A 19,818-nucleotide genomic window follows, 5' to 3' on the forward strand; every position below is an offset into this window, starting at 1 on the left:
ATTGGCAATTAAGAAATCAGCACCTGTATCAACATACAATATGCTATTGTGCTTCTAGTTATAGACTTAAATTGGTTTTGATGAAGCAGAAATTACTTATTTGTAAATTGCATTTCTCTATTACAGTATCCTATAATCTGGAACTAAAAATCTTCTAGCAGTATTGACCTAGTTTCTTCACTGATTTTTGTAAGGAAGAAGCTTTTATGAAATGACAGTATCATCTACTACCTTTTTGAAGATACAAACTGGTATGAAAGATCCAGAGAGATCTGATAGTTATTTTGCAGAAGACCATGGTGCTGTAAGACACTCAACGCAGGTTATAACAGAGCAGCAGTGTCTAATTTAACCACCTAACAGAAATAACCCATGTGCACCTGCACATAGACACACACACCCCCTCCACTTCTCAGCACAAATGCTTTTTCTGGAAAATCAGATTATTTTTTTTTAATAGAATTGACTTGCTAGTAATCCAAAAATTTAACCTCGCCTTGGAAAAGTTGAGTATGAGGACTAGCATGCCTGATACACTCAAACAGTACTGCTACCCATTTCAAATGGTACCAAAAAGTAGGAGACACTTAAAGGTCTCAGTGTCCCAAATGACACCCACTAGGCCAAACCCTACAGAAACCAAACTGTGCTGTGCTACATGCATACAAAGAACAGTTCAAGGGACTGGGTTTGTTCAACATAGAGAAGAGAATATGCAAGGGGAATCTAATCACAGTTTTCCAATGCCTAGGGAGAAAATGGGGGCACTCCTTTCACAAGGATGCACAGCAACCCGACAAGAGGCAACAGGCACAAGTTGCTTCAGGGAAATTCTGTCTGGATACAAGAAAAAATGCTTTACTGGGAGAAGAAAAAAAATAAATGCTGGAACAGATTGACTGGAGAAGCAGCAGAATCTCTCTCTCACTGAAAGTATTCATGATGTGGCCTAACAAGGCCCTGGATAACCTAATATAGGGCCCAGCTTCCAGGAGCTTGGACCAGAGTATCTCTAACCCAGACTTCTCTGTAATTCTGTAATATTCTGTGAACTTGCAGAACAAAACAGACCCCTAGACTCTGGTTTGAGCCTGCTCAAGATTTTAGGCATTATAATTTTTCAGGAAACAAATAGATCTATTTGTGAAATATCAACAGCTCCTTTGCCTGTTCAGAAATACTGCGTGGGACAGCAAGCATTTGCTGAGCTGAATTCATTTTTTCAATGTAATTAGCAAGACAGTATAAACCATCAAAACAGTCTGTAACAAACACATTGTTTTCCAGGAAGAAACTGTTATTTTTATTTAAAGTGCACGAGGAAAATACAAAACGTAAGGGAAAAAGAATAGCCCTGGTCTCTGGGAAAAAAGGATATATTGTGCTTTACAATACAGTATGCTATACTACATTTTACTATAACTATGACTCTTAAGATTGAAATTGCAGGTACTGTGCTTTTGGATATAAAGGCACCCAAAATCCTAGTATACCAAGGAAAAAAAAAAAGGCAGGGGAGTAAGGGGGTGGTGAGGAGAAAGACGACTGAAATTTATTTGGGACCATAATGTAACTTAACAATTGATTTTGGAGCAGCAGGTAACTGGAAGGTGAACTCATAATCAGCCCAAGAGCTTATTTAAATGTTTACCCTTAAAGACTACCTGATAAAAATCCTGATCTGGTTATGCTTGCCAGGGAGCAGGGAGATGACTTCAGACAATTCTAGTACGTCCTGGACTAGACTTTGAAAAACAGCATTGATCTAAACAGCCTTAATTGTATCAGATAACCACCAGAAAAGAAATCTTCATACAACATTCTCAACGAGTGACAGGACTGACAACCTTGGGTCACTACCCACAGAAAATATCAAGTATTTATATAAAACAATATGCTGGGAAAGAAGATCGTTCTTTTACATTTTTCTTCTTAATCAACTTCTACTACGTGCCCACCACAAGTCAGCAGAGGTCTTACATTCACAAAGAAAAAAGGATCAAATCAAAGAAAAAAAGAAATATACAGACCCTTAAAACTGGTTACGCTGCCTACGAAACCCAAGTGGAGGAAGATGTGTGGACAAGGTTATACAGTTTATAATGCAAATGGAACAAATACTGTTTACCTTTGCTGGCTGATAATGCTTTAATCACCAGTTTTGATTCCTGGAAGTCTAAATCAGAGAGGTATATATGACCAGTTGTTCACTATGCAAAAACCAGATCTCCATATGAAATACAAGACTATTTATAAAAGTTATTACATAATTATACATTGTCATTTCTTAAACTAATCCTCTTTAAATCGACAACCTTATCATAACAAAATGACAAAGTCCTGTCAAATAGGAAATATAAAAAAGAAACAGTTGAAGCAAACCTGCTTAATACTCAAAAGAGACGGTTCCCCAGCAGGTCTTTGTTCCAACCTTAGCTTGAGACATTCATGGATAACATTGAGCAGGACTCGGCAGAGGACCAAGAATGCAGGTTCAAAAGATGGTAAATCCATGGATTTCAGCTCCTCCCATGATACAGTGCTGCATTTTTGCTCACAACAAGGTGGGGAATTTAATAACTGCACGTAATCTGAACACAACATGGGATCTGGAAATTCTGAAAACTGTAACAAGAAATAGGTATCATGAAAAGGCTCCTTAAATTCTTTAGGATTTAACATTTGTTTAAAGCAGCATGCACAAAAGTCTATTTTTAAAAGGTAAGATCCTATTAACTGGCAAATCAACCAGAGAAGTTTCAATTTCTCTCTCTTTTTTTTTTTTTAAAAAGCTATTTTTTTAATTTTTTTTTTTTTTCCATTTGAGGATCACCAGGCTGAGGAAAACAATTATGGACCCTTGGGAGTGAACAAAACAATCTCTTATTTTATGTTTCTGTTTTAAAATGACTAAAGCATCTATTAAAGCTGGAGAACACCTCACCTACACAGGAAGAAACTGCTGTATGAGGTTATGATGAACATGCAAGTTAAGCCTAAAATAATATATAGGAACATACATTCAGGTCATTATAAGATACAATACTTGAGAATTTCAAAATATATTAAAAAATAAATAAATCAAAAGGCCTTAGACTAATTACTATATCTAGAGAAACAAATTTGCACTTGGCTAAGTCAGGTGAGTAACCTCGTTCCTTTTCAAACACATAGCGCATATATGATATAAAACTCCACATTGTAAAGTAATGCAACATTCAAGAAAGTGCCACTAACTAAATTGAACAAAACCTTTGAAAAAAAAAACAAACTTATGAACTTTGGTAGATGTTAAGAAATTGAAACTGAAATTAAAAAAGGAAGATAAAATATAAAGCGATCAAGCTGGTTTTTTTCAATTAATAAACTTATTTTTCATTTAAATGAAAATTACATTTAAATGAAATGACATTTCTAATTAGAGAAAATAATGGAAACTATGAAATAGACATCCTAGATATCTAAACTATGTACCTTGTGATAACACTCTAAGCAAAGCTGTAAATGGAGGCACTCTGGGGTTTAATCCAGGAAGAAAATTTGGACCACAATATGTGTGCAGCTCTTGAAGATAACAACACACTGTACATCGTCTAAGGATACAATTTGCTCCAGATTAAGTTTGTTTTATTCTAGTTCTCATTTCCAGGCTGCTAACTATGACATCTGAATAGCCTTCATTCATGTATTAGACATAACTAGCATTTTTTAGGTTTTTCTTCATTGCCAAATTTAAATAACATCACTTCAAAGGAGGGGAAAGCATTGCCAGAAATTAAATCAAACGACTAAGTGCTGCCTAGAAAGTTAAAAAAAATGTAAGCCACTTTTAAGCTTATTATCTAGCAGAAAACAAAAAATAAAAAAAAGAAATTGTTTATTCCTTTACAGCTACACACATATTTTTTACATTTGTGCCTGCAGTGATGTACAAGCTCTGCTTTCTCAGAAGAGCCACACAAAACTACGGCTACTGACAAAGTCAGTTTTCTTAGTGGTTTTATTTTTTAATATTGTGATGTTTCTCAACTGTCATGGGGGATGGAGTAGCATATTCATCACTGTCTAACATTGGCACAAAACATACTATGCGCTGCAGATTCTTAAGTGGTTTATAAAACCACTAGCTCATTATGCAGAGATAGCAAACATGCATGAGTGTGGATTTCCTCTATACCTAGTTTAGTTCAAGTTTAATCACTAGCTGATCTACAGTATAAGAACTTATCTTCTTAGATGGTATATTAATGTCTTCTTTTTTACTAACTCTGTTTTAAAGAGACGCATAGCATCAGAATAGCACCACAGCTAAAGGCTTTTATACAAGACATTTTCATTAATAACAGATCATGAAAATACTACACAATACAATCCTCATTGTGATGCAAGCATAGCATTGGAAAATTTAGTTCTTATAAAAATATTAAGGAACTAGTCTATGAGCAAAACCAACACAACAAATTTGAATAAATGTGTTATTTCATTTTCTAACATTAAGGATAACAGCACATGACATTAGGGCTTAGTATTAGATACCTAAACTTCTATGTTCAGTTTGATTAATCTTAATCTTCAGCAGGCCCAATCTGAAATGTTTCAAGTGACTACCAGATACTTCTTAAAAACCCCCCAAGAAAACAAAGTCCAAGCCATTTATTGAGATCATACATAAAATCCATACTCAAAAGCGCAGCCAGGTGTTTAAACAACAAACAGGGTACACGGACTTAAATATTGTTCTACTAAAACAGCATCTCTGATTTTGTAAACTAAAATAAAAAATATTAGCCATTTTCTTTAAGAATCAAATCATACAACTTCTACACAAAACAGACTCTATAGTGCCTAAAGCCTTGTTAAAGTATCAGAGCCTATGACGAATGAAACTTGTACTTTAAAAAACACTTCAAACAGCCATCTGTATAAACACTTACATACATTTAAGATGAAATGAGCATTAAAATGCATACAGTGCATCCAGACAGCACACTTGATAGACAGCATTTGAGTAACAACAGAAATGAAAGTATGTCCAAGGATTTTAAAGTGTATGTACACACATGAACACAGACTCAAGATACAAAAAACAAAAAAAAAAAAAAAAAAAAGAAGAAAAAGAAGTAACAAAGATTAAGAAAACACTTAACAGCTCTGGCTGCATACAAATATCAAATTGAATCACACTAAAAAAAAAAAAAAAAGACACTGCATTCAAAGTACTGTCAGATGCAAAGACCAAGTAATTCAAAACCATCTCTTCTATTTTAGTCTGATGTCATCTTTTGCTGCAGTAGGTACCACACTTCTGACAAACAGTATTTTCTTTTTTTGACAGCATTCTTTTAATTTTGGGGGAGGAAAGAAGTTTACAGTTTTATAACATTCACCATTAGTCATAAAGTAATTTTTTAAAAGATGACGATATTCCAAAGAAAATGTAGTAATTACTGAAAATGAATAGTCAACGAAGTCGCAAGGGTAGAGAAGGAGGGAGAAAAGACTAACCTTACATCTTACACAAGTCATCCAACGCTAAATTACCAAAAAGTTTAATTCGGTAAAGCTGCAGCAAAGACAAAGCTACTAGTGTTTCATTACCTTGTTTAAGAACCCTTATGAAGTGAAAACATTTGAGGTATTTAGCAATTTCAAAAATATATTCAAAGTTGTTTTCAATACCCTCAAATTATCTTTTATTTCCTTTGGTTTTTTTAAAGGTATTTCTACCTATATATGAAGCTGAACTTTCTATCTAAGTATATATGGTTTCTGGGTACTTTTGGTTACTGTAACAGACACCTGCAAGTTTTGCTTAGGCACGCGACTCTAGAAATACACAAAGATTTTCTTAATGCAAAACTTCCTAGAACACAAGTTGAAACCAATTAGAGAATAAATAAAAATTCAACTAATAGCTTCATTTTTTTACAGTAATATCCACATTAGCAACAGTACAAATAAAGACTTTCAAAATCAAGTAACTTTATAAATAGAAATGTATTCATTCTAAAAAAATAACCTCCAAGGGAGATAAACAATTCTTGTTTTGTTTGCCAATGTGACAGTCAACACTAAGGGATCAGCAACGTGTCAAAGACCACATGTGGTATCCATATTAGAACAGGCATGTTGGCTAAGAAATTCCTTCGTCCAGAATCCATGGTTAGGCCACACACAGAGTGCCATTTTATCAAGGAGGGCAAGTAATCCTTACTACTAGTTCTTCCTAATATAAAATGCCTACAAGTTAGGCAATGGTTTATATTAAGAAACAATATTCTGCCTTGAAAGAATTAGTGACCGCAACTTACCATATGAAACTTCAGCTACTGTCCTTCATTTACTGCTTATTTCATAATTTTGTTTTTATTAACTCACAATCATTTTTAATTAAGAAAATCAAATGACCCAAAGAAAAAAAAATTAAACTAAGATCCAGCTGAAGAATGCAACATGCTAACATGACTTGCTTTCATAGATTACAAGGTTAAGTCCATTCATTTATGCAATCTGGCCTCATGCATAACGTGCCACCACAGTACTTCATTCATTTAGATGAGGAAGAACCCAAAACAATAGTGACATTTTCATAAAGGATGTCTTGCAGAGAGATACCCAGTCTTGAAGACAAGAAAAGGAAAATGACCACTTCTATAGCTAATCTTTCTCACGATTCAACCTTTGTGCATAATTTTCCATTGCAATTTTTCTGACTTATGGCTTTAGACATTAGAGAATGTTATGACCAAAGATATTATCATTAAAATGTCATTTCAGTTACAAACAAGAACAGAAAATTAGCTTGTGCATCACACAAAGTCTAATTCAGGTCAAATGACAGATTCATTTCAGTGGAAGCAGAACTGGGCTCTTTATCATAACATACACTATCTTTCAAAAACCAACAAAGCAACCAAAACTTTCATAAGATCCCAATTCCTCCATTTTCACCTAGAAACAATACAGCAGGGGGGGTACTCCTGTTATCCATTTACACTAGTAGCAACCTACCTCCAGCTGGCGATCACTCCTTACCAACGCCATACGGGCCCTTTGCAATGAACCATGCATTAGCTTGTGCAGTCTTAAAATTAGCTTCCTCAACCCCATTTGCTTCAGTGCTTTATCTACAAATGGCCTGTAAATAGAGGTCAAACAGTGTTGGCTGCAGCTTGCCTCAGCACTGCATTCTGGAATAACCCAAGAGGCGGAGTCATCCTCAGATTCAAGCCTATCAAGCCTCCTTGAAAAATGGTCCTGAAAGTCAAAATTTGGCTTATTAGTAAAATTGTTCTTGATGGCTTGTCTAAGTTCCTCAACATTCTCCTCAGAGATTTGTTCTTCACCATCGCTCTCCTCTGTGCATGTTCCTGAGGATTCCTTTACTTCTGTTTCCCTATCAACTTCTTCATCCTCTGGATCATTGTCCTTAGATGGTCGAGGAGAAGGAATTTCAAACACTGGCCAGCCAATGTCAGAAAGATTTTTGATGCCCAATACAGTTCCCATAATCCTTAGTTTTTGATTTAAGTCTTTTGTAATATTTAACCATAGACAGAGTGCCTGCACTCTGTCTTGGAAGTCCTTTGCAGCATACTTTTCATAGTCCTTTTGAAGAGCTTGCAGAGACGGATAAAGTGCTTCTATATACTCTAGCAGCTCCATTATCCGCTTTACTTGCTCAAATGAGACGCGCTGGCGATGGAGGTGTTCATGGTAACTGGAGTAACCCAAAGCACTAGTTCCATGTGTTGCTTTGCAAACTCCTTCTCCTGAAGTACCATTGAGACTGGCTCCATTTTTTACACAGGAGAAGCTTCCATAGTTCACTTTGAAGGTGAGGATTTCATTGATGATATCAGGGATAGCTTGACGGGCTGCATAGAGATAGAGGTCTTGGTCATTAATGCTCCGGCCAGCATGCCACGCTTGCAGCTCCAGCCAGATCAGTTCATTGGATCGGTTCAGCCAGACAGAAGAGGTGTTTTCCTGTCCTCTTTGCTCCCTGTCCTTTTTCTTTGAGACTGAGGTAAGTTTTAACAAAAGCCGCAGGGTTTCAAAGAATTTTAAGCGGTCGGCCGGGCAATCAGTCCTAGAAGTCTGGCGTGCAGTTCTGGGTATTGGCATGGGCACAGAGACTGGAAGCTTAGCATTGCTACAGCCAAGGCTGAGGTAAGGCTTATTGAGATCAACATCTGGAATTGTTTTTTTTGGCAGAGACCCACCAACGGAGTCTAACATAAATGAGCACTGCACATTTTTCTTGTGATCTCGTTCTGTTGTCCTTAGGGCATCTCGGATCTTTTTCCCTTGCTTATAGCTGTGCTCCTCCACATTCTCAATTGTTTTCCCATTGTCTTTATGCACAGACTGAGTTGGCACACTCATCTTTTCTGTAAGAAAATTAAAAAAAAGAAAGAATGTGACTGCAGCAAAAAAGCATTGTTCAATCCAGCTCCCAATCACATTTCTTAGGTTGAGCATAAAACATTGTTTAATACCAATAAAACAAAATAAGCATGGGTATAAGTAAAAGATAGTCTTGGAAATTACCATTAGTATAGCTAAATCAAGAGTAGCACCAAAGAAATTTTTTTTTCTCCTCTTGTTTTACCTCTTTTGTAGAAAGGACCTCAGAGAATTCTCATTATCCTGAATATGCCATCTACTGAGAACCGAGTATGATCGAAAGGAAAAGAACAGTTTCCAAGTCCATTTTCCATACAGTTGTCACACAGCCTCCCAAACAAAAACTCAAAATGCAACAGAGCATTATTAAGGTTTCCAAGTCAAACAAAATTAAAAAGACTCCATTGCACATGCAATTTTATAGAAACTGGAGCATGTATGGATTCTGAAATTTAGCTTGAATGATCCAGTCCCGGCTCCTGGGGGGCTTGATCTTAGTTCTGGGAACCCCCCTGTAGTCTTAATACGCTACCTTAACACCAGGAGCCTGCTTCTCCATGCACCCAACACACAAACACTTGCCTTCTCTCTTACCAGGTAACAGCAGCCCTTTCCTGCCTAATTGTGCAATCTCCTCTTCTCTCCCTGTTCTTTCCTCAGGAGCAGCAGACCTTACCACTCTTCTGCAGCACTAACAACAGCGCTTCAGTCTAGGCTTTGCAGATCAGGACAGAAGGAACTACTTGGTATTAAAACAGTGGTTCTCTCTCTCTCTCTTACAGAATTGGTGGCAAGCTGGAGAGAAGCACCTGTGTGCACACTAGCTGCAGCCCAGTGATCAGCAGTTGGAACACAACAAGCTACACGGTCACAGGGCCCCTGCTTATTCAAGAACAGAAAAGACTTTCAGAACGATGGCTGTATACTTCGTCTTCTTTCACTGTTCACTGTGACTCTAAGGATTATCTGCTGCACATGGCTCATTCCCCACTCTAGAAGTAGTAATTTCCTTAGAGTCTTTGCTAATGTGCTCCTCACTGTAACATCCATTAATACCAGAAATACTAATAAGCTTATTTGCAAAACAGGCCTGCTCAGTGGAAGAATAATATTATTCTCCTTCTATATATGGAAAATCATGATAGAGAAAGATCTGTCAAGCCAGCATACTTTTGGGTGCCAAAAATGGGAAAAGCTATTGCTTGACATTTCAGAACATTGAGCACTTGGTGATCAACACACCCTGACTTCAATTGCACCTTGAATTCTCAACAATTTGCAAACCACATCCCAGAATCTCCAGCTTGCTTCTAGGAAAACAAGAAACAGACATTAGATTTTAATTTGTGCTATTTGCCTAGCATCACACAACATTTCGTGACAGAATGCTGTTATCATATGATGCACTCCACTGACTTAATTATCAGATGGTCCTTCATTCTTGTTTCATTCACTATATATCCTCCAGCATCTGCAACAAAAGAAGGTACAGTCACAGAGAAATCTGTTTCCTTCAGCACATAATACCAAACAATCTCTACTCATGTAAGACAGCAGTTCTCTGGAAAGAACTGGTGTGGTAACGTAGCTCAAAGACTATCAAACGTACGCATACAAAGGCATTGTATTAAGGTTGCAGAAATGTCTGAAACGAAAGGGAAGAGGTATGTGGTCAGAGCACCTTCCTTTGCTTGTTTCCAGCTGTTAATGAGCAATAAGTGAGTTAATAAGGGTGTGACCTGCCACACTGCCTCCTTCCAATCCCCATATCTAAAACATATAATTTAACCCTTGCCATAGTTGTGTAGGATTGGGGCAGGTCACAAGGCGTACAATGGCACTTAACTCTGGGAAAAAAAGAAATTATATTCTGAAGGATATGAGGAAGAAAGAATAATCACAAAGTCATGACAGAAACTGTTTCTTGCAAATATGGACTTTATTAATGCCTCTTATACTACTTTTATTTCAGGTATTCATACATCTTTCTCTGAGCAGCTACCAAGTACAACAGCAGATGACATAAAAACCTAGCTCAAACAGAGTTTTTCTCCTGGAAATGGAAACCTATCAGTGATTCAAAGAAACTTGCTATGGAATTCCCTGTCATTGATTTTACGTTTATCTACTCAAACATTACTGTCAGACAGCGGTACCTCACCCTTACTGGTTACTAACTCGTAAGGTTAACCAGCACCCAGCAGAACACGAGACTAAAGTTCTGCTCAGCGTGGCAGCTTGAATTCCATGCCACAGCTGGTACTGCCGCAAGGAGGCAACAGCCTGAAAAGCTGAGACAGGGGAGCAGTGGCAAGACACATTCTGCATTGGCAGGAAAGAAGAAGGAAGATGGAGAAGGTTGGCAGAGATGAAATACATACACACCCACCCCAGACTAGGAGGTAGATTAGAAATGGATCAACTTTTAACAGCACTTTGATGTTAAAGATTTTGGTGACCTTGCAAAATAAATGAAAACCCTGGCACATCTAAAGATCACTTTCTGAACTTACACTCTAGCTACCAGGAGGTCCCCTAAACCCCTTCGGTTTGTGTTTTTAACATCTTATTCTCCTTCAATATTAATCTTCAGATTCCTCACTCCACCAAAACACATTGAAAGAAAGATAAGTTAAAAATATGATTCATTTTTACACATCCACAATGCCCTAATACTCTAATCTTCATCATTCTGAACAAAGCCCAGGCACAATAATCTACAAATTATTTCAAAATCCTCTCGTTTCATCAAATAAATAGGCACCAATGATTCAACTATACCTGACAATTCGGCAATAAATGAGTATCAATGTTATAACTGTACGAGTTCCTACTACTGGTTTTATTCCAGTTTTGTAATATAGGCTTAAATTAATTTGTAAAACAAGTTCAGCTGTACTAACAAATTCTGAGTTACAATTACCTTTAGGGCTACATGGGGCAGGTAGGTTTCACAAGTAAGCAACAACTGGTTGGGGAGAGGGGCACATGGCAGAATCTGAGCTCTTAAACAGATCATTAAAAAAAAAAAAAAATGACAAAATGAAGTTGAGGAACTTGGTGGGTTAAGAAAGTGGGGCAGACAGAGGTTCCATTCAAGTATGAAGTTGCAGAAGTTTCACACTAAAAAGCAGACAGAAGCACTGTTTTTTTACATAGTCCAAGAAGCTAACATTTCAATAAGTAAGCAAGCATTGCTGGACTGCCATTCCATACCCTCCAAGTCAGAAAAAACAGGCAGGAGACACACATATGTCTTAGGAGCAACTCCAAAATGCGTTCAGCTTAGAAAACGTGAATCCCATGTGTCTTGGGCTACAGGAGAAATGATTCAGAAACTAGTTTAAACAGATTATTGTGTCACTTTATTTTTTGATACTAAATGCAAGTTGTAAGAAACTTGGTGTGACAGAAATTAAACAAACACTGGAGATACAAGTAAGCAAGCCCCTAATGCCCGAAATTCTTTCAGTTGTCTAAAGATACATTAAATCTGTGTCATATGTAAACGTCTGAAAAGTTATTTCAAATGTAGTTTTTAAACTGATTAGTTACATCAAACTAACGCCTGAATGAATTCTCTTACTGAAGTAAAACCAATTCGATCTCATTAACAGCATATGCATACACATTCAAGGTCAATTAACTAGTCCACTTTGAAGTTGCTGGTTTTGGGGTGGGGTGGTTTTTTTTTCCCTCCCACAACACAGAATAAATGAATACATTTTCCGAGATTGTACATATAGGCAAAGTTAAACAAAATGAACTATGAACTTTCCAGAAAAGATGTTTTACACAATACAACACTATCCAACTCATCAAAAAGAAAACCCCAAACATATTTTAAGATACACTCACAGCAACCATGAACAGGGTATTATTATTCCAGAAGCAAGAACCATTCCCCTCACAAGTAGAGAGACCTTGCTCCAAAAAGCGAGGAAAGTTGTTACATAATTATCATATACAGAACCAAATAAGGTTAATGTTGCATTAGAAGAGTTTAACTTAGCCAAAAGGCACAATTTAAAAGCCAGTAAAAGAAGCTTAATAATTCCAATGTCTACACAGCTAACTGCCAAGTATAACAAGATTTCTCTTCAATTTAGTTTAAGGAAGAGGTCTTTTGGTGAATGCTCTCTTCACAGTGACATTATTCAGAGGCTGTATGAAACGGAAGGGAACCAAAAACTTTGGAAGATGTTTGCACGGGCCCTTCTTTTATCATGAACTTGCACTCCACAACTCTATGCAACTGAAGAACAGACTGCATTCCCTTATTCATACTAAACCATTTACCTTCTCCCCTAGACTTTACCTTGACAAACTTAATCCTTGCAAGTAAGTACACTCTGTGGTAACATTTCCTGTTTCATGTGAAGCAATTTAAAAAATTGTTTCCAAAATATTAACTGGCAATAGTCAAGCTGCCATAACAACTCTGGCAAATAACATTGTCTGACATAGGGTTGCTTTTTGTTTGTTTGTTTGTTTTTTTAAAAACACATGCCAAACCCCAAACCTAGGTGTATTCTGTATGAAAATACTGAACATACAATCTTAAAAAACGGCTTTTTTCCACCCATCACAAGCTCAGCAAAACCACTAAAATTGCACATTTTTTCTTTTTTTCTTGGAAGGGCAGCTTGAAAAGATGTAGCTACTGCATGTTTTTTTAAAATTATCTTTTCAACAAGCAATTACCATATTCTATATCTGCTCAAAATTAAAGAAAGAAAAGCTTAAAATTTGTGCTTTAACCAAAAAATGTTTTATTTCGTATTAGATATCATCACTTAATAACATTAGGCAAAAATACGTATTGAGTATCTTTTGTTTTTTCCCAGTTATGACTTTTATGACCAAAGTATCAACAGAAGTAAACAGTGGTAACTCCAATTTAATTGCTTCAGTGACACTATAAAATAAAGAATAATCACTGAAAACTCTATTTTTCTATAAAACAGACTGTGAAGTGCTTCAGAACATGAATTTGGGGCAGAGAAGCAACTACACCATTACTAGAGACCATAGAATTGCAGAAAAAAAATTGACTGGAAAATACCACTTAAGGTAATTTTTTTCCAACCTCCTGCTCAAAGCAGGGTTTATTTCAAAACTAGCTTAGCCTGCTCATGATCTTATCCAGTTGTGTTTTGGAAATCTCTAAAGATGGAGATTCAACAACCTAACAACCTCTCTGGCAAACTGTTCACTGTTTGACTACTCTCATGGTAAAAGTTTTCTTCTAATACCCAAAGACTCTTGCCTTGTTGCAATTTATGACAGCTGCCTCCTGTCCTTTCACTGCACCTCAGTATCTGGCTCCATCCTCTGTATAACTCCTCCATCAGGTAATGAAGGGCTACTATACTATGACTTTATGGTCATTTTAGGAAAAAAACAGAAAACACCACACCCACCTTTCAAAGTGGAGCGGCTAGCAGGTCTCCCAACGTTATTTTTCTGATGCTTTGTTGACATACGCTTCATCTGGCGGGGTGTGCTAGGAGGAGAAGTTCCATAGAAGGTGTCAGCACTTGCTTCATCTGATAATTCCTCAGGGTCAGATTCAGAGATCTTGCAAGTAGCATCTTCTGATTTGCACTCTTTCCTGTAGAGAACAAGTTAAAACATGATGTTAAAGATAAAGAATTTTTACTTGCAATATCTGTTTAGAATGCTAATCCATCAATAAATCCCAACCAGTCAACCTTCTATATTTTCCTGCCACAGCCACGTATATTTATCAAGGTTTTTCACACCCATAAAGGCAACTATCCTATCAAGCAAAGTATAGGCAACATACAACAAAGAGGATGTATAGCCAGGGTGTCACCAGGAGAACACAGGGTAAACATACATGTATACATAATATATTTGTTTCTGAGAAAACCTGTTGCAAGCCTAAACTAAGAGGTACATGAAATAAACAAAGGTTCAAAAATACAAACATAATGCAAGACAGTCAATCTAATCAGCAGCAGAGACAACAGCAGAGGTCTTCCCTTCCATCCTCCATCCCCTAACTTGTGCATACCATGAAGACAACTTCTAAGTTCACTGAAAAGGCTCTCCACCCTTCACAAAACTTGTATCTAGCATAGGAGACCTGAATGCATTTTATGTATTTTCCGCTGATTTTACTATTAAGTAGGTTTAACCTCAGAACTACCTTTTTTTTTTTTTTTTTGGTAACAAAAAAAACCAACAGGGTCTCCATAGTAACTTCTTCATTAGCCTTGATTACTTTGGCAGTTTGGAAGAAATACTGGTAATACTTAAAAAGAAGTCGGTGCTCATGCAAACACAAAATTAAGATAATGGACATATGTTCTTCAAACCACAAATCCAGATGGTCTGCTTAACCACTGGGTGCTGTATCACCAAATGCAACAGAAAGCATGTATCTTTGCAGGATTAGTACTTATGTCAGTCCAGAGTCCAGCACAATAGCCTTCCAACCCCAAGTAGGACCTTTCATTGCTATTACATCTAGCAGTATCAGCAAACATTGTAGAGTAGCATTACATACAGTATTACAAAACTGAAATGTTTAAAAAAAAAATTAAAAAATGCTGACTTGTCTTTGTAATTTTCCAAAACTCTAAATTATTTTGATTTAAATTGTTCAAAGATACAACTAGAGAGTGACGATTTTTTCCTTCAGTGGAAACAGGCTTTTAAAAAAAAAAAAAAAAAAACCAAACCATAAATCACCAGAAACCAACAAAACAACAACTGCATGGTATCACACAGTTAACCCTAGCAATGGCACAATTCCATTGCAGAACAAGACAATTAAAGTCCAGCCTGCTATGATTTCAGTCTCCTCCTCTCCCCAGCCAAAAACTCCTATAGCCTTTCCTTTGAGTCAATTCTGGCACTCATACAATTACCCACTAAGCCAACACCAGGAGCTGGTCTATTTGTAAACTCACATGGCAAAAAAAAAGAAACGCCACCAGTTTTCATATATAAACTCAGTGCCAGCTTCCTCTCATAAGAAGAGGTCAGATGTAAAACAACCACGATGGGGAGCATGCATGCACTCTTATATTAGGACTTGCTTTAAAAATAAAATATGACAAATAAAATAAATGAGTAATCATGTCAGATACCCTTTCCTTCCTCCTGGACACTTGCTCTGTCCTACCAAATAAGACTACTTCAGTCAAGTGGCAGTTGGGTACAATACCACTAATAGCTGGATCTCCTCTGCATGAACATGCGACACACAGCAACGAAATTACTCTCAGGCTGCGAGCGACCGAACTTCAGTACATTTTATGCTGCTCACTGACATACTAGGAAATTTCAAATTCACACATGGAAACAAACTATTTTAAGACAATCTGTGAACTGTATCATTGCCCCACCAATAATATATAATTTGAATTCTTCACAATGTTAAAAAAGCCCCGCAAAATAATGAAATCCTCTGGTCAATTCAGGCTTCAGAGGAAAGTAGATGGCAGCAGGACAGGGTTTTAAATTCTCTCACTATCCCTTTATACCCATCTGATGTTTAACTACGCAGGGTAAATATAGAGAAGGGAGAAAAAGGGAAGGAGGAAGAGAGGACTCCAAAGCTAAAACAAGTCCCTAACTGATCGAATCCCATAGATAGGCTGGAGCTCAAAGTGACACCAAGACCTCTGCCTTCTCCCAGAATACAGGACCCACTACCCCAGCACAGTCCTCTCATCACCACCACTCCCCACTGGTGCCGTACATGCAACTCTCTTGCTTTAACATATATTTGGGAGAAGAACATGCACCACTCTAGCTTGGCGGAGGGAAAAAACGTTGTTTGCCTCCATCCCCTCACATATTTTATTTCTGAAGCAGGCATGCAAATAACACCATCCTGACTCTGATAAAAGATATGAAGGCAAAGAAACATTTGACCTAAATCAGACAGTGCAAGACTAGCATCAGTACCTGATAACTTCAGCTTCACTCGAATCACAAACGACATTTTACTTGCTACTATTTTTTAGGCAGACGAGGAATGTTACTTATGCTCTGGTGGAGCAAGTCTGAGTGTCTGCAGGAAGAAATATGCCAGCATGTTGCCAGCCAGTAGAATAGCAGTAAGGCTAACAAAAAAAAAAAACAAAACCAAAATCAGATACTGTACTTTTTTCTTTGTCTTTAGCTATAAACAGAAATAAATACCTTAACATGCAAAACAGTTATGTTCTCTGCAAAGCCACAGAAACATTTAGTGTGTGAAATTACTCTTCTCACATTACTGCTTTGAGAAGAAGGCAGGCAAGTTCACCAACTATTGTAGATAAACTTTAGAGGCTACCTAAGAAAAAGGACTGAGGTGGTACCGTAGCACCACCTGTAGTCTAAAGAGAGCCCTACAGTGAATTTGGCCATAATGACAACCACAGAGAATCACCAATACTTTTAGACTAGTTTCCTTGCCTTGGGAAATGATGCTGTTTGTGTGCCTTCTAACAATCTGATTAACCACTATTGGCCGCATGTAACAAAGAAGTCTTAATTTGTTCCTACAGATCTTGTGAAAACAGGTGGATAAATAACAGAAAAGGATCTTGTAAATGCTGAACTGGGAAAGCAGAACACAAGTTTACATCTTTTTGGACACCAGAAAAATTTTATTCCTGAGAATTCTTGCAAACAGCCCTACTGAAGAAAAACCTTCAGGCAGAGCACACCCCTCTGATTTTGCCAAAGACAAATCAGCCACAAGAGACTAAACCACATGAAACAAGAAGTCATTAGTTCCAGTGCTTATGGAACTATTTATTTTTTCAGTGACCTCACTGGCAGGGCAAGGCACAGGGTGGGGTGCTGATGCTCTTGCAGGGCCTGGCAGAGCAGATCCTGAGGCACTCGCATTAGGTCTCAGTTCCAAGGCAGCTTTAAACTAGGACAAGCTACCTCGTTACAGAAGACCAGTGAAAACACTGTTTTCCTTCTGGTTTTAAGCGAGTAAACTCTTCTAAGAGTGTAACGATCAAACCTCTTCACCAGGCTAAATGAACTGATCTTTAAAGACCATAAGCTGCTTCTTTCCTCAACAGTCACTACCTTGTTAGGTTCTTGCTATGTCTGATGAGAGGGCATGAAGTCCAAAAGTATTCAAAACACCCTCCAATCTCACACCTGAATTACATACATACCTATACAGTGGGATCCAGTATGACTTACTTAACATTCAGACATTTTTTTTCTAGGTAATTTAGTAAGCTGTTCTTTAATTTGTTAAAAACCATAGCAGATTTATCACAAAACGTGCTGCACTAGAAGTCGCATCACAAAACAGCAAGCACGCTCTACAGCACCACTCTTGTTAGCAGCTAACAGATGATCTAACTGGAGCTGGCTGGTCTGCTTAGAGGGAGGAAGGCACAGCCTGCAAATCAAGTTCAAAAATTCAGCATGCTCAGTTTAGGCTTTGCGTGCAAAGACTGTATCTCAACTCAGAGCTCAAATCAATGTCAGTGAACACGACTCAGTTTCACCAGCAAAAGCCTTATGTTACAACAATGCGCTAGATACACAGGGTCTGAACTAAAGCAACTACATCAGCTTAGTCATGATGGTATCAATTTTTCTCATCCAGACAACACCAGACATATATGACCATCAGCAGGAATTATTAAAATCAGTATTAAAATCAGTTATTATTTTAACAGATTACCAACATAGCATTTGTAATGTTCATGTGCTATTTACTTTTATGAACTAACCAAAGACTAATTAAATCTGCAAACCTATAAAATGCACTGCTGGCAAACCTAAATCAGATTATAGTATTCGTTACTACACAGAATTGTTGGTTCCTAAATACTGTTGCAACCAGAGTTGGGTAACATTAATCATAGCTTATTTCTTGTTTGCTACCAAGAACTGCAGGTTTTCTCCCCCACAACCAGTGAAAACTGTCCTAATCTTAATTAGGTATACACCCAAAAAGTGAAAGCTACAAGTGTGACAACTGAAGTTAGTATTTGCCAAGGACAGTTTAAACCCAATGCTTATGAGGAAAACTGGAAGTGCATATTTTTCACATCAGTCTATTTACAGGCTGCTCCAAGCCTCAATTTTAATGAGCAAAATGCTTCTCATCAATTTTACCGTAGGAATATAGAAGCGACAGTAGCCAGGATGCGTAAAACAGGAATATTGGGAAAGCTCAAGAGCAGTATGGTAAAAAACAAAAAACAAAAAACAAACAAACAAACAAAAAAAACACCTTGACAGCTCTGAAATGCAACAAAAAATAAATAACCAAGAGTGTTTCCAACAAGTAACTACTGCATGTCACACCAAGGTGCATTTCAACCAGAATCTGAAAAGACAGAATATAAAATTTCTTCAATTTGCATATGTAGATGACAACAACAGGATTATTTATTTTTCTTTAACTAAGTCAAAGTACTGGCAATGTATCTACAATTCCAGCTCAGTCATGAAAACTGAGATAAATCTTCTAGATTTTCAAAGGCCTGCAAAGAAAAATAGGAGAGGTGGAAAACTGAGGTATGAAACTTGAAGCAGCAGGACAGGAAGCAAAAAGTCTGGTAACCGTTGCTGTTGACAAAGGCCATGAGCCTTTGGAAAAATACAGTAATTTATCATTAAAAATAAATTAACAAATAAAAAAGACCACTGAAGATCACATGGGGGCGGGTTAAACTTAAGTAGGCTAAAGTCATGCTGAAGAGTATGATTTTTAACCAGTATAAGCTTTTTGCACTTTACTGAAGCATTATTCAAACTTTTAAAGTTTGTAACAACCGATAATAAGAGGTCATGACAAAAACTGTGACAGGTATATGGGGGAAACATTTTTTTTAAACCTTCCCTTTATATCAGCTACCCTTGATCCTCAGTATTAGGCGCTTACATAATTAACTCAGGTTCAGCCACCGCTTATCATCCCACACACAGCTTAAAAGCTTGCTGGGAATCAGAGCAGTGGAGGTCAACTGATTGGACTACAAGCACGTAGCAATAAATCTGAGCTAGGCAATTACAACGCAGTAGCCAGGATAATCGCCCAACACTACAGCTAGGAAGCTGCGCGCTCCGCAGGGTGCTGCCGTCAACAGCTTCCTGCAGCTTCAAAGGCGTTACACCAGTCACCCATCAGTAAGGCTCTTTCTCAACGCTTCCTATGGCACCCTGCCATTTCCATACAGAGAACTGCAAGACCTGTACAAGGTCCGCCACCGAATTACCCACTACTTGTTCTTGATGCTCAGTGCCTTGGTTTTAAAGGCAAAGTGTATTTTTCAAATATATGCTCCTCAACAGGGATTCAGCTTGATAAAGCATGTAGGAAGATGAAGCTTCGTTAGCCTGTTCTTAGTAATGTACATTGTCAATTAGCTAAGGTAGCAGAAAACACAGGCACTACACATT

General features: G+C 37.4%; 1 protein-coding gene across 5 annotated transcripts in view; it reads right to left on the bottom strand.

The window, feature by feature from the left end:
* The window catches only part of MAP3K4 (mitogen-activated protein kinase kinase kinase 4), a 73,654-nt gene that overhangs the window by 42,995 nt on the left and 10,841 nt on the right, over positions 1-19,818 (bottom strand). For all 5 annotated transcript variants that reach the window (XM_082305955.1, XM_082305953.1, XM_082305954.1 and 2 more), the window contains exons 2-4: positions 13,833-14,023; positions 7,012-8,393; positions 2,383-2,625 (exon numbers count right to left, since the gene is read on the bottom strand). In XM_082305955.1, the coding sequence (XP_082162081.1) occupies positions 2,383-2,625; positions 7,012-8,393; positions 13,833-14,023 (1,816 nt within the window). The remainder of the gene's footprint in view (positions 1-2,382; positions 2,626-7,011; positions 8,394-13,832; positions 14,024-19,818) is intronic.

Source organism: Platalea leucorodia, assembly GCF_965183815.1.
Source record: "Platalea leucorodia genome assembly, chromosome: 3".
NCBI lineage: Eukaryota > Metazoa > Chordata > Aves > Pelecaniformes > Threskiornithidae > Platalea > Platalea leucorodia.